General features: G+C 42.3%; 1 protein-coding gene across 1 annotated transcript; it reads right to left on the bottom strand.

The window, feature by feature from the left end:
- Positions 1-237: 237 nt before the first annotated feature.
- Positions 238-25,346, bottom strand: xrn1 (5'-3' exoribonuclease 1). Its single transcript, XM_061043901.1, has 40 exons — positions 25,135-25,346; positions 23,177-23,409; positions 22,474-22,571; positions 21,545-21,654; positions 21,295-21,405; positions 21,116-21,201; positions 20,938-21,025; positions 20,629-20,797; positions 20,351-20,418; positions 19,080-19,214; positions 18,806-18,975; positions 18,437-18,526; positions 17,445-17,601; positions 17,170-17,289; positions 16,901-17,070; positions 16,394-16,511; positions 16,029-16,127; positions 14,903-15,006; positions 14,128-14,262; positions 13,733-13,895; positions 12,695-12,808; positions 12,422-12,520; positions 12,203-12,318; positions 11,499-11,645; positions 11,312-11,401; positions 11,042-11,177; positions 10,892-10,948; positions 10,644-10,776; positions 10,440-10,509; positions 9,561-9,756; positions 9,273-9,359; positions 9,114-9,197; positions 8,524-8,604; positions 8,256-8,393; positions 6,231-6,360; positions 5,971-6,140; positions 5,677-5,790; positions 4,237-4,342; positions 3,190-3,371; positions 238-3,027 (listed from the first exon to the last, which is right to left on the bottom strand). The coding sequence occupies exons 1-40, from the start codon at positions 25,207-25,209 to the stop codon at positions 2,671-2,673; spliced, it is 5,106 nt and encodes a 1,701-aa protein (XP_060899884.1). The 5' UTR covers positions 25,210-25,346; the 3' UTR covers positions 238-2,670.
- Positions 25,347-25,741: the final 395 nt, after the last annotated feature.

Below are 25,741 nucleotides of genomic sequence, written 5' to 3'. Positions count from 1 at the left end.
CCATAAAACAACGCAGTCGCACAGAAACACACGCTCTACGCTCGTGTCCCTTTAAATTTATGACAAAGTCACGACGCCTCCTCCACAAACTTTAGTAAAACAATACGTCTTCAGACAGCTTGGAAAAGATGCAGGGACGGTCTCTAAAATGATTTCCATAAAATTCATAGCTCTAAAGGGAAAATTAAGATGTTTTAAAAGAGAGATTTATTTTATGTGTGTGTGTGTGTGTGTGTGTGTGTGTGTGTGTGTAAATAAGTCCAGGTGTGTAGGAAGGTGGAATATAAAGCCAAGATTTAAAATCTACACAAACAGCTTCAGAGAGTCTCAAACCAGGACCTGGAGAAATGTTCCAAAAAGTTATTTTGTCGCATCTCACAAACTTCATTGATAAGACATGAGCACATTTCACTGTGAAATTAAAACTTCAGTCGATGTAATCAATCTTCTCAGAATAAGAAATGTTCTGGGTTTTTGTTTGTGTTTAAATGAAAGGTGAACAGTGAACACTTTGAAGAACTGTGAGAGCTTCGAGTACTCGCTGTAGAGAATGTTTTCATCATCAAAGTTAAGTAGTGAAAGCTGGAAAATAGAAAGATTAACATTTGTTTTGCCCCTGTGTAAAATCAGCCACTGTCTCCTGATGCCTTTTAATCTTTAGAAAAGAGAAAGGTTGACTTTGAGCTCTGGCAGTTTAAGTTGAAGGTTTCTGTCGGTCCAATACAAAGAATAAATCCAGGGTTTAGACCGCTACAGCTTTAAAAAAATAAGACTTCTCCACAAAGTCCAGTTTATAAAATTGAACGGACGAATAAGAAAAAGGTTTGGACTCTGGTTCATGTGCTGGTGTCAAACAGCTCTCTAATTAATTCTCATGTCATAATTCTGCGCAGTGCTCTACACCATGTGTTTGAGAAAGAATTTTTAAAAAGTAGAATAAATGCAGCAAGGTGTTGGAAGTCAAAGGCTGTTGAACTTGATGAAAATAAAGACGAGATCACAAAGTTCAGCCTGATTCACATCACTGATCAAAACCTGCCAAACATCATGAAACATTATATCCATAATTATTTCACTACCATCCTCCTAAAGCAGCAGAACAAGATCATCACAGCATCAGATGCACTAAACTCCAAATTGAATACATTTTAAGGTCCACGAGGATCGGGCAGAAATTAGGTGCACATCTGAAGCTACAGTATGTAGACGTCAGCGCGTCCCTGAGGACTGACCTCAAGAGGTTTTCCAGAACATCAGGGACAATCTGCACTGTGAGCAGGAGCACGATCAATGTCAACGTGTGTTCTGTGTCTGAGCTGCCATGACTCCTGCTGCGATGTCCAAACAAAACTTGAAAAGAAAAGTCTCTAGCTGTGCTGCTGAAAAATATACAACGCAGCGCGTTAAAGGGGTTTAAGAGGGTGAATGTGTAGCATGGGTTTCTAATTCTATAAGCTCAAAAAACTGATTTTTGTTTTTCTTCTCGGTTCATGTAAGAATCCATCTTCTGTTCACGTCTGCGCTGAGTTACATAAACACATTTCAACACCTCTGCGTGATTACACACTTGGGTTTTTAAATCATGATCCACTTTTTATGCAAGTGTGGCTCGTTGTCTGACTCCATATGTTAGCCCTGTGATTGCTAGCGTACCCCGCCTCTCACCCAATGACAGCTGAGACCGGCTCCAGTCCCCCTGCGATCCCCGACGGGACAAGCAGAAGAGATACTGGATGGATGGATGATGCACTTTTTTAAGGTAGCGTTTCATTTCAATACATCTTAACTACTCCACAGACATAAACAAAAAATCTGCCAGATTAGATTATTATCACTTTGGTAACATATTTGCTTAGCTGAGTCCTTCAGGCATTCAACGGCAAACAGAGAAAGGTTGTCACACAACTTGAATGACAACTCTGCACTCATTAAAGTCTCAGCTGGAGTATCACAAACAAACAGCTGATCATCTCAGATGACATTTTAAGGTCCAACTGAAGGTCTGCACATCCTAAAAGAGGCAAATAAAGAATTCAACTGTACTGGGGCGTCTGAATTACAGTACAGGGTTTTGTTTAAAATCATCAAACTGCTTGAATTAGTTGCCCCGCAATGTCACTAAATTTTGTTTCTCGATGAGTGCGTTGTCGACCTAGCTAGAGCGACTAAAGGAAATGCTCTAATCAATCAGGATTTTCTTTCAAGACAATATAGAGCCCGAATATTTTGATTCAAGGGAAAAAGACTTAAATTAAATTTGTAAGAAAGGGGACTCAATCCTATAAATTAAGCTCTCTGACCAAAAAACCCAAAGACAACATGAGCCAGAGGCTCATCCCAGAATGCACCCTGCTCCCCTAATGTGGCAGGCTCTCACTGGCCACACGTCAGCTGCAGTGAGAACACCTCAAGGAGACTGTAAGACTACAACAACCAGAACTGTGAGCTCAAGTGTAAGGCATAAAGGCCGACAACAATCCGTCATATGCTTCATGACGTTGTGTTGGGAGGCAGACAGCAGAGTGATTTAGATCAAACTGGAGCTGTTTTTTTCTGTGCGGCAGGTTTTGATCAGAAATGTTGAGTCAGACGTTTTCAGCTAAAAAAGAATAATAAGAAACACACCTCTCTCTCCTCACACACACACACACACACACAAACAACAGCTCGTTACTCTGAGACTTTCGCCGCCTCAAAGTTTACTGCCAGTTTTCTGTGCTTCCTCTTGGAGGCGGAGCCAGGGGTGTGGCCTGTTGATGGCGGGTTTTGTCGAGGGGGCGTGTGTGGGGCTGTTGTCATCGTCGAGGAAGCCACGTCTGCAAGACCGGGACTGGACGAGGCGGGGCCGCTGTTGGCGGTGTGTGGCAGCAGCAGGTCGACTTTACTGCTGTCCGGTTCAGTCTGAGCCTGTGATTGGTCGAAGGGCTGATATCTCTGTGATTGGTTTCTGGCCACGGTGTGGGCGGCGCTGTAAAACTCTCGAGTGTCCTGGTTCTTCTTGTTTGCCGAGACTCTTTTCTTTGTCACCTGTCAGGATCAGAAGACAAGTGAGAGATGGTTACCATGGCTGCAGCATCACTCCACCAGCAGAGGAAACAATATTCATCCTCCTAAGTAAGAAGAGTAATACGGGAAAGTATTGAGACTAAACTTAGCTCCTTCCCCTGATTTCATGTGTGTAACATCTACCTGTAATGGTATGAACTGGTTGTGGGAGCCGATGGGCAGTGTGGCTGGAGCCTGCGGGCGAGCCGCACCAGGGAAGGTTCCTGCTGTTGTGTAGAACGGCTGGTTCGGGTGATGGGGAGGAGGCAGCGGCATCCCCCACATAGGGGCTGGGCCGAAACCCTGAGGAGGTAACATCAAACCACCTGGAGAAAAGGAGCGAGGAGGAGGAGTGAGATAAGAGCACATAAAAGACTAAACTTTGAAAATTAAAGGTCACATATTCTCCTCCTTTTCAACCAGTTGAAATAAGTATCAGAGTCCATCAAAACATGTTTGTGAAGTTTCTTAGGAATCCACTCTGATCCTGTATTTGATCATGTCTATAAACCCCTCTATTTCAGCCCTGCTCAGAACAGGCTGTTTCTGTGTCTGTACCTTTAAATATGTAAATGAGCTGTGTCTGACCACGCCCCCTCTCTGGAAGAGCTTTGGGTGGCTCAGGCTTTCACGCTCCATGACCAATTATTTTAGGTGAGCAGGCAGACTCAGAGGACAGAACTAATGCTGCATTCAGGTGCTGCTCGGGTGGTCCAAGTTTTCGAGTTGGGAAGTCTTTCTTCCAACTTCAGAGTGTTCACGTGATTTCATTTCGGAAAGTCGTAATGTTGTAACAATAGCACAAAAAAGCGTTGATGGTACGAAGAAGATCAGTGAAATGTTACTGTTAAAAGTTATATTTGAGCAAAAAGTTGATATGCAATATCTGAATTAATTAAAAGTAAACAACATATTTTGCCCCCCATTTGATGACGGTCGGGAAGTCGGCACCTCGAGTTGTTGTTCCAACTTGAGCAGGTGTTCATGTGCATTTTACAACTCGAATGAATGCAGCAAAACACCTAGCTGTTAGGGGGAGGGGTTACTGCCCTTTGTGATGTCACAAAGGGAAATCACAGCAGAGCTGATCTTCAGAACAACGTCAACCCCTCTCGTGTGATAATGCTTAATTAACACACTTCAGAATACCAACATGACTCTCAACTTAAGCTTTAAGAAGGACAGACTGACCTTGTTGGTTGAAAACGGGGGGCATGGCTCCGATGGGTGGGGGTCTTATCTGACCCACTCCTGGGAATATAGGAGGCGGGAGGGGGAAGCCCGATCCCACTGAGTTCTACAAAGGAACAAGAGGAGAGACACAGAATGAGAACCATACTCTTTACCGTCCGATAAAGAGTGAAGAGAGACGTGTTATCCGTCTACTTGCTGCTTTACAGAAACACAAAAATGGTGCAGATTTTGTTTTAACCAGCTGAACTGTTGAGATGTGTTTCTATTCTGAACAGAGATCATTTGTAAAGTTAATATACATCTAAATGTTAAGGGGTTATATTATTTTTTTATTGATATTTGGCTGGCTGATATAAATGATCCTAAGTGATACCAGAGGTTACCTCTAGATGGACACAAGGAAGGCACAAGGACCAGATGTGCAGGATATAACTACACAGCGACACTCGAGGAGATTACTGTTATGTTAACTCTGCAGTGGGCTCAAACAACTGATGACAGATGAACCGATGGCGATGAGAAGTGCATTTCTCAAACTCTTTTCCTCTCTGACTTGCTTCCAGTTAGTTTTGCAGTTCTTCCCGTAGACTTCTAGAGTGGAACTTATCCGTCACCAACTAGTTTGGCAGTCACGTCTGTCGCTGTGCAGTGACATGTCGTACAGATGTAGATTATTGTGGATTTGGTCGATCAGCTTGTCTTAAAAACGTGTCCCTGCTGCTGTGTTGACCCCATCACATCCATTCTGCCTCTACACTACCTCTGATATTCATTTAAATAGTGTTTCGTTTTTAAGGATGTGAACAGCAAGTGTGGAATGGGAATGCGTAGCAGCCATAGTAGCACACGTCCACGTAGTTAAAATAGGTATATCTCCAGTCCTAACAGCATGCAAGCGTTAGATATCCAATCCAACGCACATGATCGCACGCTAGCTGTCCAAACTGCAGCCATTAAATATTGATTTCTCTGCGAATTTCAGTTTCCCCTTGCAAACAATACGACATCCAGAGCTTTTGTATTGAAGGTGGCAAAACTGAAGTGTGGTGCTTTGTATTGAGGAGCTGTTTACTCAAACCACAACACAGAGGCGCATCAATGAACGGCGAGGCGAGAGAAAAGTTTTTCTCCGGTGTTGGTGACACGAGCCAAAGCTAAACATTTAAATCATGTGGATACTATTTAAGGACCGTTATCTCCACTTTGTAAAACAAGCTCTGTTCAGTGAGAGAAGCGAGTGTTAGTGTCGTGTAGAGCCACCTACTCTTCCTCATTCTTCATCTGTCTATGCAACAACGGCGAGGAAAATAGAAACGGGGCGTCGGTGAGTCGCTCAATTAGGACAGGCTGTTAGTTAGCTTCAACCACCTGCTAACCATTTAGACAGTTCACACATACTGTAGATTCTCACAAAAAAAATATGTGTGTATTTTGTACCAATCTTTGGAGGGCAAAGAAGGCCGCTTTCTCCTTGGCTTCATTCTCTGATTGGCACTGTGGGCCGTGGACCATCAGTCCGTTGGACAGCTTCACCTGACACACGACCAGATTCTGTGGAGACAGAGGGCAATGTCAGTGGAGCTCTGATGTGTTACACAGGTGTTTAAGCAACACTGACTGAAGCTCAGTTTCTTACAGGAAGGCATGATATATGAAAGACGACATCAGATCTAAACATGTAGAAATATATTATTGAGTGTGTGTGTGTGAACATGCACTGCCCTGTGTTACCTGTCTGTTTCCTATGAAGCTGAAGTCAGGCGGGGCCATTCCTAACCCAACACACACATACGCCAGCTCTGACACCTTACTGGTCAGCATGGCGTTGGAGAGGTTAGCAGCAGCAGCAGGAGGAGGAGGAGCAGCTGTTGCATCACCATGCGGGTTGTTCATATTCGCAGCTGGAGGGAGAGAACATGAGAAAAGATTAGAGAGACAACACGGCTGAAGTTGTATCCAAACAGACCGCGGTGAAACACTCAGGTTTGTACCTAGTTTCTTGGATGATCGTCTCCTGTTCTGTTGATACCCGGTGGAGGAGTTAGACGTCTCCTGGGCATTAGGACTTCCTGCTCCTGTGCCGTCGATCTTCAGCATCTCCTTCAGTACCAGAGTTCCCTTCTGCCGCGCGCGCGCGCACACACACACACACACACACACACACACACACACACACACACACACACACACACACACACACACACACACACACACACACACACACACACACACACACACACACACACACACACACACACACACACACACACACACACACACACACACACACACACACACACACACACACACACACACACACACACACACACACACACACACACACACACACACACACACACACACACACACACACACACACACACACACACACACACACACACACACACACACACACACACACACACACACACACACACACACACACACACACACACACACTTAATGTAACAGAATAACTGGATAGAAAAATAATGTTTGTTCAAACATTCATGTTCTTGAAGATTTCAAGGATACCATTGCTGCTTCATAACGTATAAGAGAGTTAATTTAAAACTAAGGGGAAGGAGAAAACATGGCCAGCATGATGCCTTCATGTGCATCACTCATGTTTAACCAGCACATTTTTAAAGGCCGACATGATGACAGAATAATCTGCTATCATTAAAAATGTTCTTCACAAAAAGTTGATGTGGAGCCGGTCATGAGTTCAATAATCTTTAGTAACAGATGTGAGCAGAATATGAAGGCAAGGGACAACATTACAGGTGTCAGAAGAAGTGTTCTTCCATAATGTTTTAAGAAATTATATTTACATACATTTCAGGTATGGAAAGTAACGTTAAACCTGGAATATAAGTCGCAGCGGTACATAAGACGCTGATCTGTTTCTGGATCTCTGAGAGAAAAAAAGGTTTAAACTGTCTTCCTGCAGGATGATTTCCACTACCCTCAGCAAAGTCTACAAAGTGACATTTCTGTGCAGCTCTGTAGCTTTTTTTTATACCATCTTTTTTTCACTTCGCACTCCTCCTAGATGCAGTACAGTAGTTGAGCTCTCAGACAGCCCACGAGTCGTGCTGCACACCTTCGCTGCTCACTCGTTCACTGTAATTAAGGAGTCTTTCAATCTGTCCACTCCACAATGTTTATTTACTTTTTGATTTTGAGCTCATAAGGAAAAACATCTTAAAAAGTAGCGCTGCCAGCCTGGGCTGCGTCACTAATGTTTTGAATACTATGTTAATAACCTTTTGTTGTTGCCTTTGTCCTATCAGGAAACAGAGTGTCACTAGGTCAAGATAATGCTCTGTATTTATTCTGAGTCCTCCGCTCTGGGCCTCCTCCTTTTTGCTATCTCATGCTGGTGAGAGCGGAGGTCCGTTTGAAAACGCATGGATTAAACTATCAGAAAGACAACTGTCGGCTCTGCCTTGGACTAAACACAAATTTCCAGAACAGCCACCGCTTACAAGCAACAGTGAAGGGAGGTGAAACATTTCAGGTCACGTGCAATGTGTGATGGTGGCGGCTGATCTCTCGGTAAAGACGGCATGTTTGTCAGCATAATGTTGTGTAGGAATTTTTCAGATGAAAGAATAGGTATTAAAAGTGTGTCTAATAAACAAGTCTTTACGGTTATCAATACAGGCTGTAGGAATAATATAAGACAGACAGAAAAGTTTCTGTTGTGTGTGTGTGTCCTTCAAAGTGTGTTTTATCTGGGTAGAGCAGCAGCGTACAGATCAACAACAGACACTTTTCAGCACGATGTAGGAAACAGGGTTTTCTGTCTCTCTTTAGTCTGGTTGTGCACCTGAAACATTTTATAATGGCTTAGTGTGCTCCTTTTCTTTTTGCTGTGTTTTAATAATATATACAGTAATGTTGTTATTTCAAATCAGAGTGTTTGTTTGTTTTTGTTAAACAGTAGCTATTTTTCAATTTTGCATTCATGATACTCTACCTGCACATTACACAACCAATCTTTGACTCACCATGGCGAAGGACTGTGGAGACAACGGGCCATCCGATTGGCTGGTCTGTGGTTGAGGAGGAGCTGGAGCGGGTGCAGTCTGCTGGTTACCAGCGGAGATCTTCAGGTTGGCTATCAGGTCCTCGAACTCTGTCGTCGTCTAAGTGAGAGAAATATGAGAGGGGACGGACGAGAGGAAGTGTGGAGACATCTGTTAACACAAACACTGTGGTCCAAAACTCCCAAACAACACACACAGCGAGTGAGTGTGTGTGTGTGTGTGTGTGTACCTTGTTGGATGTGTTATTTGAGGGGAAAAGGGAGTTGATGTCTTCGTCTTTCTTTAACAGTCTGATGCCACCTACTGGGGCCTGAACACACAAACAAACCAAGGTTAGTGCAGCCACAGATTCACACACATTTACAAACATAATAGACAGCAGACGTATCCAACAAAGCAACAGGTCTGCTTTCTATTTCCACTACAACATAATGCACTGTATTCACACATGCAGGTACTCGTGCTTACAGCTTTGTTTGGCTGATGGTGAATCGCCTGGTGGCTTTGTCCGTCCTAAAGTTGGAAACTTTATCCCATTACTTACAAACTCAGGCTTTCTTTGTATAGCTCAACATTAAAACTACTGGCTCTATTTTATAAAAGCTTGGGTCTGAATCACCAGGTAACAAACATCAACAGGTTAAGTTGGTAAGGCTAAAGGAAAGGAAATCCTTTGTCTTACAAGACAAAAGGATTACATGAAGCAAGACTTGGGTTGAAAATCCAAACATTTGTTGAAACAGACCCCTGACCCACAACCCATCTGAAAACCAACATGGGAAAAATAAACTCATCAATGAAAAGGAAGAACCGACTTACATTATTTTGCCAGTGGGCTGGAGGTTTTTGAGGAGGACCAGAGCTCTGCAGAGACTGCCACACGTTACTGTACTCCTCTTTGCTCTGGATGAAGAAGGTTCAGTTAATGTCATGTAGTTAAGGGGCTTATCAATGTAAGAGTCAAGATCCTGATCTTACCTTTCCCTGTTTCTGGGGAAAACCTTTAGGGGGAGAGTTCCTGTTGCCATGGACAGCTGCCTTCCCCACGCCCTGTTTGTTGTTATGCTATAAAATAGGGAGGAGAGAAATAAGAAGAGGTGGTGTTTAAAGAAGAGGAAAACAGTGTATTCATTAACCCATTTTTAACAGCAGAAAGTTTCCAAACTAAGGATGAAGCCCACAGCTTTTTCCCCACCTTTATTTATAATTGAAGTCTGGCTGTTACAGTTATGAAAAGGTTCAAAAAACACCAACAACATAACTCACCTGTGTCGGGATGAAGGGTGAACGAGGAGAGTGGTTCAAGCCGCCCAGCTGGCGCTGTGAGTTGAAGTTTGCGGCTGCAGAGGGCTGAGGTTTGACGATGGCGGTGAGTTTTTGGGAGGTGAGATCCCCTCGGGCTCCGTGGGAAAGGTTGATCAGTGCACAGGGAGGGAGGCGGTAACCACGTGGTGACGTACACCTGAGGACACATGCGAGCAGCACAGCGGTCACATTACTTGTCAGACATCACTCTGAGGGGAGTTGACTGGTTTTAATCAACCAGTGAAATGATCAATACTGAGCTGCTGTCTTTTTTTTCTTGCATTATAAACGCAGAAAAATAATCTGTCACAGCTTCTTAGAAAAACTTCAAGGTAGAGTCGGTAGCATTGTTCGCTGCAGCTTGTAAACACAACATCCAACTGGACCCCTCCTCCTGGGCTCACGTTCTGTTTGTTTACTGATTGTACCTACACTGCAAGCTACCGCACGCTAGCACAAGCTAACCATCGATGTTTGGCACCTGCCTGTCCAACAGAAAGCAGGACAACACAAGGTTCACCTTCCATCTGGTATTTTGCCTCGCTATGATTATATTCTCTCTTTTTTGTCTCTACGTCCACATCTGTCATTTGAGGTGGATTGAATCACGTTCCAATCGACCAGCTCACCGCCCAGAAACGCCTCGTGTCGCCCGAAACAAACCAAAACATGAAAACACCGGCAGAGGACGGGGTCTCTGCAGACACAGTCACCACCACACATGTATGAATGTGTAAAAGTGATTACTGAGGTCTATTACTTTTGTATAAATCTATTTATTCATTTTAGGAAAAAGCTACGGACTATCTTTCACAAAGCACATTTAAAAAGTGAGATTACCTGAGGTTAAGGCCTCCAGCAAATTCTTCATCAAAAAGCACTTCATAGAGAACCTCAGCTTCACGCTCCGCTGAAAACACACAGACAGAACACTAAGTGTGAGAATGATATGTAACGTGTATATTGTCTCCTATAAATGATGCAGCTGCATGTTCTGCTGAAGAAAAGAGCTCTGTCTCAAAGAGCTCCAGTTGTCCTCCTCACCTCCTTTAATGCCGACCACTGTCCCTCTGAGTCCCAGTGGGACGCTGAAGCTCTCCCTGATGTTGACGACTCGGTCAAACATACGGTAATCTGCATCGGGGTCTGGGACCACGCCCTGCTGCTGCTCCAAGGGCTGCACACAAACATTCACACACAGGTTTTTTTTAGTAGAAGAAGCCAATCATTTCAGAGAGAAGATCGATCTATATCAGTGTGAAAACAATCCCAAACGGACAAACAGTTCTCACCCTGAAGAGGAGATGAGGCTTGACCGTCACACGGACTTTCTTGGTGCTCTTCTTCACCTGAGACGGGGGACAAAGTGAGACCTGAGTCAGATCACCGACAGAGATGAGGTATGATGTTTCTAACTGGATGTGGGCGGGGCTGTGTGTTACCTTCATTTTCTCCACAGCCTCCTCGATCTTCTCCACGATGGCCGAGTCCAGTACCTGCAGGTCACAGGACGCCCTGCTGACGGAGCTCACCGGGTGACTTTTCAACCATGCCACGATTTCAGCAACCCTCTCTGCCCTGTGTGGAACCCATCAATATCAGAGTTCATTGAAAAGAAACCATCGACTTCACACTGAGAGCTGAAATGTGATAGAGAAAGCTACAGGAAGATGAAATGCAACGAGTGATGTGGAGCGTGTTTTTTCTTTTACCCGTTCTGCTCCAATCCAGGCCAGATGTCGTCTTCATAGAAAACATCATCGTGACTGTTTCTGGACACGAGGTTGAAAACTTCAGAAAATCTGAAAAAAAAAAAAAAGCACGAAAAAGAGAAAGATTAGTTTGAAGGATCTGATGTAGGACGAGGAAACAATGTGCAGTGCCAGTGTTGTCACACACCTGTCCAGGTATTCAGCCAGCAGTTCCTCCACAGCAGCAGAGTAGAGCCACTCCTTCTCAGTTCTCTTCGTGTACCCTGGAACCTCCTCGTTCTTCTTGTTGAACTTCAGGTTCAGGCCAACGTTGGCTTTCTGCTCCCCACAGGGACTGCAGACAGAGAGGATGTTTTTTAATACCAAACACAATTATTACTCCCGCTACTATCCCAATAGACACTATATGTAAGGCCCTGTGTCCACTTGGCAGGGCTGTGCGCTTGGATGATGCGCTGCACGTGGGTCTTGTCTCTATGACAACAGACTGTTTATAATATCTGCTGTATGACAGACACTGCCCCTTTGCTTTAACTGTATGCTTCATATTTGAGATTGTTTTATTTCCTTCACTATGAGCATTAAAACAGAGGATGCTTGCCCTCCTGTTTTGTCTGGATGATGAGCTTGATAATGATGATCAGACACGGCGCAAGGCACCCGATTGATCTACTTTATGATTGGCTGTTTGAAAAGATTTTCCACTCAAAGCGCTCAGAGCAGCTGCACAAAAAACTGGAATTTTGAAAAAAAACTGTTGGGCGCTGCTCTTTTTCTACAGGCCTGCTGCTGCAAACGCTCTCTCTTAATGTGTAACAATTGTAAAAAGGAAGCTTGCACTCAGAGACAGACAACAAACAGCAGTTTCTAAAAGGTGAATTGAGCACTAACTTCTTCTTGGAGCCTCGGCCAATGAAGATACTTCCTGAAAAGCGGGAGACGAGGTAGCTGGTGATACCGAGGCGAGACGCCAGAACGTATCCTGGGCTGTACTTCACACAGTATTTCTACAGAAACACAAACACATGCAGGCGTCACACGTGAGCACACATTGTAAATCTTTTCCAAGAAGATTTCTAAGTCAACGTTTCACACTCGTGCGTCTCTTACGTGCTGGTTTTGGATCAGAGTCTCCAGCTGTGGTTCATGAGGAACATTGAAGACAACTCGCACCCGACCGTCTTTGATGACATCACTGGAGTCTTGCACCTGATTGGGTTATAAAAAGAGTCGTTAAGGAGGGCAGATTTCAACATACGAGTGTTTCATATTTTAATACAGATTGAATTTTCTTTTAGAAAAAAAACCCCTGAGCAGCAGTTTGTGATGATCCAGTATTTCTCGAATGACTTCTTGACCAGAGACAGCCAAGTGATCACGTACCTCGCCCATGGCGCCGTAGTACGGGTTTCCCACCATGAAGACGGCGGTTGAAGGAGGAAAGAGCTCGTCCAAGCTCTTAAAGCAGGTCAGTGACGAGTAGAAGGCCTGGATGTCCTGAGAAGAAAATACAAAACCACATCATTAAACGAGTCGGTCAAAAAGGTGAGACGAGATGAGAACATTTTCTTACAATAAAAAAACGAAATTTGTTGGATTTCAGCTTCTTAGTTGTGAAAACTCTCTTCTTCTTTCCTCTCTTTGACACTAAACGGGTTATCTTTGTGACATGTGAGGACATTCACTTCGGCTTTTAGAGACATTGATCAACAATTTAAAATCCATGTTTGATCAATGCACCTTTTTCAAACATTAAAAAGACCAAACAACTCGTCATTCAATGGAGAAACAGATGAATCAAAAATAATAACAAATGTTAAGTAAAGCCCTACTCTACAGGATTTTAATGTGTACCTGCATTAGTGATTTAAAATCAATGTTACTCTTCAAATGAACATCCTTAACTGTCACAGCCAGGAGTTAAAACTATTACTAAAACTGTCCACATAATCTACAAACACAATTTGTTGCCTTTGGAAAAGTTTATTTCAAAGATTGAAGTGATGGAAGAGCTTGTCTTCAGCTCAGGCAGCTCTTTGTGCAGCCTCGTTACCCTGCTGGAAAAACACCATCGCTTTAGCATTAAACTTCAGCAATGAAGTCTGTTTGGCCCCGTGTCCACCTCGCAGCTTTTATTCTGAGCGCCAGCGTCTTTTTAGTTTACAATGAGGAGAGAGCGTTGTCAACAGACTGTTGTCATAGTGACAGGACAGACCTTTTCTGCCCGATAAAAATGCTAGGTGGACACAGGGCCTGTGTAGGTAAAACTTGTATGGATCAACAGGACTTTAACGATTACAGCAGTCTTTCCTCAACAATAGCAAAGTGTTTTTACAACTAATGCGTTCATGGAGCCTCACTCATCAGAGGTTCCTGTGTGATTTCTATCAGTGTATTTCTATCTGGTATGTGTGTGTGTACCTTAACGATGGTCTGGAAGGCGAAAGGGAGGACCTGCTTGGCCCACTGTTTCTCCAGCTCCACCACCCCGTTGGCTTTCGGGACGTATTTCCTTCCTGTCAGCAGCTGGCCGTACAAAACCACTGCCGTCTCGTTCACCGTGATGCCTTTCCTCTTCAAGAAACTGCAAGAAAGAAATGCTCCTCCATGAACATGAGCAATAATCCCCATCGTTATCCTATAATGTGGTAAAAGGGTCTGAGGATTTTAAACACAACTAACAGAAAGTTACAATGATACAATGACTCAGACATGAGAACAGCTGCACCCATATTCTTAAAATATGTAAACATGAATATAAAAGCTGCATTATAACTTAATGCTCTATCTTTGTATGGTTGCTATTTGTCTCTTACTGTTCCGTGAGTCCTTGGACATCCTTCACCCAGTCCTTCTGCTCCTTGTCAGACAGATAGGTGACTCTGGTGGGAGGAGGTGTGGACGGTCTATCGTACACTCTTTGGACACCTGGCGGTTCATCCAGACAAAACCTGCCAAAGAGGGCGAAAGACTTCACCTGTAGCAGCAGACTGACACACCAATAAAAACAATAATCTCTGCGCTAGCAAAAATATAAAAAAACAGGTCTGCTAGATTTGTTGACAGGGAGGTTTCCCCATCTGATGTTTCAAAGACCCTCAGTGTAGATTTTGGAGCCCCCCAGTGGTAGAGATACAAAGATCATTTAAAGCATCTTCATAGTTCACTGTGCAAGCAGCCTGTTACAGACCTGTAGCCATTAAAACACATGTCCCTTTCAGAGTCTGACAATTTCCTGGACTATTTGAACCCGTCTTTTTTTTTTTTTACTTTAACTGTGCAATCTGTCAAGAGTGTATGTCTGCAGTCTGAGCGTCTCGTCTCATGCTCTCTTGTCTGGTGCCCTGAAGCCCCACCCCCTGGAGCTTTGTGAGCTTCTGACTATCAAAGTAAAATCTTGTATCTGATCCGCTGTGCCTCGTTTCTACTTAGCTGTTTTTGTACTACAGGTTAAAGGCAATCATAGTATTGAATAATCATAAATAGAACACTTAGGACACAATAGGTCTACTGTTCAAGAAACATCACTAACATCATATTAAATATCGTGTTTGTATCCACTATTTAGAAAAATAAAACAAACAAACTTACTTGACCTCTCCGTCTGACACGGCTACGATGCGAGCTTCCTCTAGATGCGGCCAGTTGACGAACACGGGTTTCCCCAGGACCTGCCCCGCAACATCATCGCATACCTGAGGGGGGCAGAGTGAGAGAGAAAACAAAGACAGTGAAGCCGAGTGCAGAAGAGTAGAAACCTAAACTTTCTCTCACTTCCTGTTGAAGTGATGCAGGTGTTTTTAAAGATCGTGGTTGGACTGTTGAGTCTATGAGGACATTAGGTTTCCTACATAAAACAGCTGCTTATTAAAGAAACTATTCAAAGTAAATCCTATGACATCCTTGTATCTCTGATGCATTCTGACAAAGAAAACAATTCAGGATTCACTTTTTCATAAACAAATGTACATGAGATTTTATGTGTTCAGACTGGAGAGGGCCTGCTGGTCTTTGAAGCTTTGTTTTTTTGAGTCGACTGCTGCTGCTCTCTGGGTTTTTTTTCCAGACAGAAGTGACAGTATATGGACAACATGGTGGATTCGGAGGTCCTAACTCTGTCCTGGTAAACAGGCTGCAATCTTAGCAAAAAATAGACCAAAACTTTACCCCTTAGGCCCACCTAGAGTTTTTCAAATCAAAAAAAAAAAAGCACTGGTTGTGCGCTCTGGAGCGTCTGTCCTGTCTATATGACAAGAGTCTGTTGACAGTAGTCGCTGTATGATTGACTGACTTGGCTCTGTTACTTTTTTCTGCATGTTTTTCATTTGAGATATTTTTCCCCCAGCAGACACGGAACAAAGAGGATGTGGGTACAAGACACGATCCGTAGGAGGCAATAATACGGGGAATATCATACATCAGGACACGGGGGCCTTTCTGTTCATTTTACTCTAAATAGGACCAATATTTACAAAATCACCTTAATGCAGTGTAGAAGACTTAAAACGATTAATTTATACCTACGATACATAAACTAAAAACAGTTACTTTAACCTCCTAATAATTTAATGCTGCTGCCAGGAGCATGTTCTTCTATTTATTTAAGTCAGGGTAATTCTTTTAATATTGAATATGTTATATTAAGAACTATGTCAGTAAGTACAGTATGCAGAGTGTGTTGGTTTAGTGAGAGCAGTAAAAAGAGAGAGATGCTCACAGGATCAGCGTCGTCCTTGCTGTGGAGGATCTCCAGCATCATGTTCTCCCCTCTGCTGCTCTGCTGAAACACGACCACCCCACTCTTCTTTTTGTAGAACTAAAGTGAGTGAGTCCAGAGAGAAAACCAAGGAGAGAGAGAGATAAAGTAAGACTACTGTAAAACACAAAATCTACTTTCATACTTATTGTTTCTAAGCAATTCTAACTTTTAAGCTTCCAACAATCAATAAGCACAAACTGAAATTTAGATAATGTTTCATTTAGAAAGGTTTAAATTGAATTCATCGGACACTAATCCTAAAAATAAAAAAACATTGTGCTTGACACGCGCACACACGCACACACACACGCACACACACACACCTTGTGTTTGATGTGCTGCAGAGTTGGGAAACCACAGAAGTACAGAGCCGAGCGGTCGACGGCTCTGCTGCGGTGGCTCAACGGTACGTGCCAGGCGTCCATAGGGATGTCTTCTTTCCTGTAACAGACAAAACAAAAGACAGTTAACGTTCAGTAAGAATCCGGCTGCATGGGCCCGATGACGGTGAGTATTCTTTACATGACTGTGTGAGAGAATCAACATTAACAAGTTTTTATCCCAACGCTGCACGGCCTGAAAACAGCTTCGATTATATGCAGGAAAAATCTTCTAGAATATCAATAAAAACACTCCTGGGTGGTTAGGTAATCATTCTATTTCATAACTGCATAAAAACACTTAAATATTACTTTCACCATTTAATCTTGTGCATCGTGTGAGGTGAAGAAGACTGAAATGTTGACATTAGAGCTCACACTCAGTAAAGACTTTAGGCTATCAGGGCTGTGTGTGTGTGTATGTGTGTGCGTGTGTGTGTATATGTGTACCTGACATGGCAGTGCACGATGTCGGGGAACAGATGAGGCACACTGGAGGAGTATGTAAAGTCTGTCTCCTGGTCATAGAAGTAGACTGCACACTCTGTGTGACAGTTCCTGGCCCTCTCCTGATTGGTCAGCTGGTGGTTACAGAGCTCCATGGCTGCTAGTAAGCAGCGCTGTTCAGTGAAAACACAACATGACACACTGTTGATGAGAATGCATATTTAATGCAGGTGTTGCATTATGTTAGCGGCGGTCTGTTTCTGTGTGTGCACCTCATCTATGAAGGGGATGAGAACCACAGCCTCCCACTCCTGCTGCTTTCCATTGAGGTCTGTTTTGAAGTCGACAGGGTAGTACTCGATGATGGGGGAACTTTCACTGGTCATGAGGTGCTGCAACACCGAAAACAATAAGTTAGCATCTTTATCATGTTTGGATCTTATAACACCCGTCATCTTTTCTGATTTAATAATTTTAAAAGTAGAAACATCACATGCAGACACTACCCATACGTCCAGTATATATTATATATCGATACGAGTGTTACCCTGTAAGCCTGAGGCAGCAGCTCCATGCTGGCAGCAGGAAGGACCGCCAACAGCTGCTGGAAAGGCATGAAGGGTTTCCCCAGGTCAAAGGTCAACTTTAACTCCGATATGTTCCTGATGTCAGACAGGAAGGGAGCATAGTGGTAGGGGTAGTACCTGGAGAGAGAAAAAAAACATACACATGTGATTCAAAGACTGAAGAGAGTCGACGAAAAGAAAATCCAGAAAAATGTAAAAACTGTCTCCTTGTAAAAAAAATTTAGCCAATCAATAAAACTTACTACACACCAAGGTTGTCAGAATGTGTGATCATTTTTGATACCACATGTTTTAAAAATAATACAATCTCCATTATGTTCATGAGCGTTGGTAAAAAGGAAAGGGTTAGGGTCAAATGGATGACCGAAATGTTGCTAATGTGTTTAAATCATGAGTATGTTTTTATCTGCTTTAAAGCATTTTAGTCAGCTGATGCTGTTTTTAAAGGTGCAGTACAAACAAACTTGACTTGACATGTATTAGTGCAGTTTCAACACATCTGGCTGGAGATGTAGACGTGTTGGTGGATGATCCTGACAAACATTTGCTGTTTAAATGAGTTACTTACATCTTTAAATGTCTACTAATGTATATTCTGTTGTTGTATGTTTGGCTGCTCGTTGTTTGTGTTAAACTCTGTACATTTTGCTGCCGCCTGTCTCGGCCAGGACTCTCTTAAAATTGAGAGAGGTGAAAAAAGCTCCTGCAGCACTCTGAAGATCATCTTTATTTGATCGATGTGTTTCAGCCGGTGGTCTTCATCAGGGTCATCCCGATCCTGAGCGATGTGTGTTGCTGGAGCTTTTTTGACCTCATCAAAACATTGAAATATTTTGAGCTATACAAGTTTCAAATCTGGTATTGTGATGTAACAACTGTTCTACACGTAGAATCTATCATTAAAGAGTGGACGAGAAGCAAAAGAAAGTGAATTTTGAAAAGAAGTTCTCACCAGCTCCAGGACTGCACCCCGTGGTAATAGTAGTGAAGGATCCACTGGATACCTTCCACGTAGCACTTGGCCTGCGCGGCTAGAAAGTCACTGAAAATGAGAAATCAAAAACTCAGATTAGGACTGTGAATTACAATTGGATGTTACGTGACGCATAATGTTGTATTCTCATTAATGGCTTCTCTCACCCTTTGAGAGAGAGTAAAAAGTTTAAAAAATGTGACACACTAACTATTCAGAAGCATTTCTACTGTTTAGAATCATTTAATTTAATTCTGTTTGGCTGTAAAAATAATTGGCTCAGTTTCAAAGTCCACATATTTTTATCATTTCATGTGTGTGTGTGTGTGTGTGTGTCTCAACACTCACTCAGACACAACATCCACGCCGATCTTGGTCATGTAGTAGGTGCGCTTGTACTGTCTGAACTCCGTCTCAAACATGTCGTCCTCCTCTTCCTCGTCCTCTCCTGCTGATCCTTTCCCCGCTGCAGGAACCTTTTCTGACGTGATCATATCTGACAGACTAAGCCCTGAATCCTACAAACACATAAAAATTATTTAGTTACTGATTTCAGGAGTCTGTTACAACAAGATCACTTATATGTGTGTGTGTTTGTTAATATGTTGACCCGACAGCTGACCTCCTTCTTGGAGTCTCTGCTGGCAGCTTCCTGTTCTGCAGCCAATCCGGCGGCCTCGTTCAGATACTTGTTACCCACTTTACTCTCAAACCACTTCAAGTCCACGAACACTTCACTGAAATGTTCCCTGTCGAACTGGAGAAGAGAAGGGACAGTTTTAGAAGTCAAAGGTTAAGTGACACACTTCTTCAGCACAGACTGAACTACTTACAAACTGCACTGATTTTTTTGTAACATTATATAAAATAAATGGGCAAGCACGGCTGGTCCCTGCTTTTTTATCCAATAAAGATGAGAGTAATATTCTTTAAATAACTTTAACTTTCAGTTGAACTTAAAGTACCAATCGAACCTGACGGATAGAAGAAAAACACACATCTCTACATGTTTACAGCCCAAACACTGTGGCTTTCTCTCTCACTCACTTTCATAGTATTAATGATTGACAGGTGTCATGACACGACCCCTTGATTTGATCATCATTTGAGCAGAGACCACCGACTCTTGACCAATGACAGGCCTGTAGAGTTACAGACTGTAGACATGCTGTTACCTATGTTAGCATCTACAGCTAAAACTGCAGAAAAAAAGAGAAAGGTCCATACTGTTCAGCTTTTTGTCAAATATTGTAAATTTTTTGTAGTATTATAATCAAATAGCTATATTCTCTCTATTAGATAGTCTGTCTGTCACTGGGGGAACAGCTCTTTGTTCAGAAAATAAATCACTTTTGCTACATGGCTAACTATCTAAAAGTTTTCAAATTGTGTATTTTGACTGTTTTTTCTGCTTCCTGGGATTTACAGTATGTCGCCCTCTTGTGGCTGTTGTATTCACTGTCCCTGGTCTCTCTCTGGTGATAATGATTGTTTTGCTGATAGTCAAACTTGCTGCTTTTCTCCCTCCACATTTTCCTGAAGAAGATCCAAATGTTGCCCTGTTTAAAATAAAGTTGCTCATTGGGAGCTGAACAGTGTGCGGACCTCTCTCTTTTTCCTGTAGTTTATACTTGTATTGTCCTGCCGCTTTATGAAAATGTGCTTGGATGTGTGCACACTAGTCTTTATTCTCTTTTACCATCTGAAGTTCAGAAACGATTGATTTTGAAAAATCATTGGCATTTTCCATTACGTGTTAGCATCAAGCTCACAAACTAAGACCTACATCTCGGTCCATCTCATCCTGAGTAATGAGTCATGTCGCAGCCACATTTATCAAGTGTCTGATACTATTGAACGTCACTGATTCTATACATCAGGATCTCTTCTCACCTCAGCGAGCTTCTCCAGGTATTTCTCAAAGTTTCTGAGGTTGAGATGTCCGTTCTCATTCAGGTAACCTAAGTTAGAAAAGAGGGTTCAGTTTAGTTTCTTACAGATATGAAAACTCAACAGAAGAATATTTGTGTATCACAATAGTTGCCACATGTTATTTAACTAGAGGAACCAACTGTAGAAAGTGAGCAGACGGCAGACTCGGCAGTTTGTAAACACATATATGTTAACTTTAATGAATATAAGTGTGAGGTTAAGAGTTTGTGTGCTCTCACCCCCCAGGCTGGGCAGGACACTGATGTAGGTCTTGTACAGCAGAGGCAGAGCATCATGACTGATGTGAAGATGAGGGAGGTGAGGGATGAAATCATTCCCCACCAGGAAGCCCATGAGAATCCAGTCGTCTATTATTCGCTCCAAGTCGTAATCACTGCCAAGGTGATTCTAAAAACAGCCGTGAACAAAATCAGTTAAGGTGAGGTGTTGCTTTTTTACAATGAAATACACACAAAAGCTCCCCTGGCATGGACATTTCTTTCCTGGTTTCCATTAGTTTCCATTTTTGTATTAATGGTTTGTCTCACCCTGAGCCCAGAGAACTCGTAGTCGATGTACTCCCTCATCAAAGACAAGTGAAGAAGGTGGAAAGTTGTTTCCTCTGGAGCCGTTATCCTGAAAGAAAAGAAAAGAGCAGATAGACATGTGAACGACTAAAGACAAAACAAAAGAACACAACCCCTTACAAAGAGTTTGGAAACCAACCTTTTTTGGTTTTTCTTTCCCCCGAAGCGTACCTCCTCTCTGAGCAGAGAGAAGTTTGGCTCATGGCTGGTTAAACCCAACATTATCTACAACACAGAGGGCAAGAGGGGGTGAGCATCAAAGAGGGGTTGGGGCATTAACGTAAATCTCTGTCTAAATCCACGGAACAGAAACCATACCAGGTCAGCGTCCAGACCGTACAGGCAGTGTCGGGTGTTGGGGTTGTGACCCGGCTTGGCATTCTCAGAGCGAATAAACTCCATGATCTTATGTTCTCCTTCTCCTGGAGTCTGTGAGGAAGACAAACATTGACTCAGGACAAAACCAACAACTCAAGCTGACACACAGAATCACACTCTCGTGGACACTGGTGCCGACATGCAGCCACTAAAGCCGCAGACGATTCTTTCTTCTTAACAGTGAACCTACCTCATGACCTGACAGGTAGACTTTGACGTTCTGCCACAGTTTGTCGGTGGAGCCCTTGTTGTGGACAAAATATTTGAGCTGGTCCTGGAGTCTCACCATGAAGTCAGTACCTGAAAAAGGATACATGATTAAAGACCCGTCTAACAACTTTCTCAGAACAGACACATTCATTTCTGATGTGTTGGCATTGTATGAAATACACAACCACCGGTTTAATAGACGACAGTCGTCACAGTAAACAAGAAAAAAAGAACGCATTTAATAAACTGAGCTCAACCCAAATTGCGTCAATGTCTAAATATAATTTGTGTGTATACGGAGGAACCATAGAAGACTGTTTATAAAAATGGATGTAAACCATTGGTTTCTGAAGGGCTGTTTGGAAGCCCATCCATGGTGGTCACCATATTGGAAATGTTGACTCTTAAACTTTAGTCAACCTTATGACAGACAAAGAGCTGGAGCTGAGGCAGACTTTAATCCTCCTGATAAACCACTTCAGCTGGAGCAACCACACCCATAATGCATAACCTATATCCTTCATAAAATCAAAACAGGTGAGTGAAAAAAACAACAGGCTGCACACATGTTAATTCCGCTGTAAAAACTGTAAAAATGTGTGGCTTTTTATTCCTTTACGTAGAGACAGGACAGTGAAGAGGGAGAGAGAGAGTGAGTGGGGAATGACATGTGGGAAAGGAGCCTCAGGTCGGATCTGAACCTGGGCCACCCGCTTGGAGAACTGGGGCCTCCACACCTGGGCATGCGCACTAACCACTTCACTACCAGCACACCCTAAAACGGAAAAGCTAATTTCCCTACCAGAAAAACCGGTGGTTGTACATGTTCATGGTTTGCCGTAGCTTATTCTTATTCATGTAAATGTGTTAAGATGTTTGTTATGAGCAAAGCTTTGAGAGCTCTCCTACCGGGAGTGATACAGTTGGAGTCGAAGCGAGCCTCTGTGGGTAGCACCTCTCCTTTCTCCAGGGCTTTTTTGATCTTATCCTCTGCTTCTTTGGCGGACCTAGACACAAACACACACACACAGTCAAACACAAACACATAAAGACAGCTATCAAAAAGTCTGTCAGACTCTCAGTCTCAGGCTGTTATCCTGCCTGTAGTCTGGTTTCTTCAGTCTTTTACCAAAGCAAATATTGCATTTTAGTTCTGCTCTGTTTGGGGCCCGTTCTGCCTTATTAGGCAGTTTGTGCCGGGCTCGGGGTTTAGAAATGTGGCACCTAGAACGTCACTGCTAGACTAAAGAATTACACATGACATTGAATTACTACATTTGAAAACAGAGTTGTCGTCTCGGTCAGATAACTAAAAGCAAATGAGTCATTATTTACACTTGAGATTTAACATCACGCTGAAGGCATGTTTGGAATTATCATGTTCCTTTATTTGGTCACTTTAAGAAAAGCTAGCGTCACATCTAAATTTAACATTCATAATCGGTCTTTGAGATTCAAAGAAGAAACTTTTATTGGCAAGAGAGCTAAAAGTGGTGACTTTTGTTTATCCAGAGGTTAAAACAGGAACTTGTGGAACTCCATAGCCAGTTTAATCCAAGATGGCCTTCAAAATCATTTATCCACGCTCCTTTCATCCTGCTCGGATCTCTACCTGAATCTGCGCCCTCTCTGCTGGTTCATCTTCGCCCTCGGTGCCACGCCATCCACCGCCATGAAGAAGACTTTGCGAGGCTTGATGATCCTGAAGAGAACCTCCAGGTAATGAAAGATGTCAGCGAAAATCTTTTCCTCAGAAATGCGGAAGTGGACGTCCTCGTCGTTGGGGTGGGAACACTGATGGATGATACCATTCATGTCCAGATAGAGATTGTCGAACTCTGGAATCTGAAGAGAGAAAGAAAAAAATACATTGATAATGACGAATACAACTAGTGTTTGGTAAATTTACTCTGGAATAATCTTGTAATTTGTCCAGTAAAACATGTTGCTTTTCCTGAACTGTATGACATTTCTAAGAATGCTAATGCTTTTGTTTCGATTGAAGAGTTTTCACATGAACAGTTGACAAAACAAATTTGCGGGAATCATAAGTAAATATTAAAAGCTCTAGTGATCTCTTCAAGTCGTAAACAACAAAGAGAACATAAACATCTATGTTTAGTACTTAAAAATTAGGATTATCGCGAAACCAGAACTTTAAACTGATATGATTCGATTAAAAATCTAAATATATTGATATCTGTTTCAATACCACGGTGAGAAAAATAGAAGTGCTAGGTGCCCAATATTGGGTTAATTCTTCTTTTTAACTAAAGAAAACTGCACGCAAACTCCTGCACACTGTCTTGATTGCACAAACCCATCAGCAATGTATTTGACAACTTGGACAGTGTTCTGTCTCTCTCTCTTGTCGCAGCTTTCGGTTAAAAATATGACGAAAGATCTGAAAAACATCTGTACTTTTCATCAACACAACAGAGATGGTATCATTTTAAAACATGTGGTAACAAAGTATCGAGAAAAAGTATTAAAAAAAAAACTGGCAACCTGATAAAAATATGAGTGTAAAATATAACTGTGGACTCGTGATTTAAAAGCCAGTAAGTCTTCTGGCTTTTAAATCATTAAATGGCTCAACACCTCACTACCTAAGTGAACTAGTACATGTTCATGCTCCATCCAGCTGCTCCTGGACGTGCCCAAAACAAGGCTCAAAACTAGGGGTGATCAAGCCTTTTCTGTTGCAGCTCCGACACTTTGGAATAAATTACCATTTAAAATAAGATCTGCTGCCACAACTGAACAGTTTAAGTTACTTTTAAAAACCCATTTCTTTTCCTTGGCTTTTATCTCTAGTTGAGTGTTTTATCCCAGCAGCAGTGTCTACTATAACTTTTACTATTGTTTTGTGTTTTAATTACTTTTACGTGTCTTTATGATGTTTTGGATGTAATGTATTTTGCCTAATTTACTGTACAGCACTTTGGTCCGCCTCGGCTGTTATAAATGTGCTATATAAATAAAGTTGACTTGACTTTGACAATCTGAGAAGGGAAGGATCTGGTTTTCTATTTAATTTGCTGTCAAATATTCATCTGTTTGAACACCATGTCTCTTTTCATAACACATTCAGTCTTATGTAATGGGGGTGTCACTGGACTACCAGCTGATGAAACCTCTGCTGCAGCACTGAAACACTATCTTCACTGAAGACCCGCTGAGCACACAAAATACTTTATTTACATACAGCACTTTTCACAGACAAAGGTCACAAAGTGCTTTACATCAACAAAATACAACCTACAGTACATCAGAATAAAAACAGCAAGTAGCTCATAAAGTCCTGCTCTGACCAGGAACATTAATTATCACAGTAAACTTAGATTAATATGTGGACATGATTAACCACAGGCCTGTCTAAACATTAACGTTTTATACTGCTACACATTCAAATGTAAGGTTTCCTCTCGTTCAGGCTATTAAAGTGTTTTGTTAAACATATGTTAGCTACGTGGAATAAAAGTTTCACGGCCTGCTTCTTTTTTTTTTACTTGGTTCGATGATAGCCAGAAGCTAAGCTAAGCTAACGCTAACACTGAATTGTCCTACCTGGTGTTCCTTCACAACTTCACTCAGACACGGGTAGCGCTCTGAAATCCATCGGTAAAACTTTGGTACTCCCATCTTTTAGCAGGGATGTCTTAACCTCTAGTTCGAATAGAGAAACTATTAAAACTAAAAAATAGATGTTTGGTTATGAAGATAACTCTGGCTGGGGTCTCTCTAACAAGCTAGTTGTCCCTGGTCCGTCTGCTAAAACATTCCGCCGCCGCTATTCCGAACACAAACGTTCCATTATTTTGTTTTAGTGCCCACCTCCTCTACTGTTGTCGCTATGGAAACCAATTCCCGCCAGAAAATAAGCACATAATGAGAAACTTAAAAAATAATGAAAAATATTTTTTATCTGTTTTCTTATTTTATTGCATTTAAAAAAAATAAACATAATAGATCAATGAAAAAACAGACAGTACATAATGATTGGTTAATTAAAATATATATATATATATATATTTATAAATAAATGTGCTGGAGGAGCCAAATAAACCCAGAGGGACTTGTCGAGAGGCCCCCCCTAAAGAGAAACATGTAACACAGATAAATGATTAAAGTAGTCAAAGCAAATAAAATAAAGCTAACAAGAAAACATACTCAA

The sequence above is a fragment of the Labrus mixtus genome, chromosome 8 (assembly GCF_963584025.1).
Source record: "Labrus mixtus chromosome 8, fLabMix1.1, whole genome shotgun sequence".
Lineage (NCBI taxonomy): Eukaryota > Metazoa > Chordata > Actinopteri > Labriformes > Labridae > Labrus > Labrus mixtus.
The sequence above is the reverse complement of the archived record's forward strand: the minus strand, read 5'-3'. Positions and strand labels throughout refer to the sequence as shown.

What these genes read in the sequence shown, in the direction of transcription:
- xrn1 (XM_061043901.1), bottom strand. Translation starts at nt 25,209, where the DNA reads ATGGGAGTACCAAAGTTTTACCGATGGATTTCAGAGCGCTACCCGTGT. An exon ending in GGCGTGGATGTTGTGTCTGA is followed by an intron (nt 18,527 to 18,805) that starts GTGAGTGTTGAG and finishes TCTCATTTTCAG; the next exon opens with TGACTTTCTAGCCGCGCAGG. An exon ending in CTCCACAGTCCTTCGCCATG is followed by an intron (nt 6,361 to 8,255) that starts GTGAGTCAAAGA and finishes CGCGCGCGGCAG; the next exon opens with AAGGGAACTCTGGTACTGAA.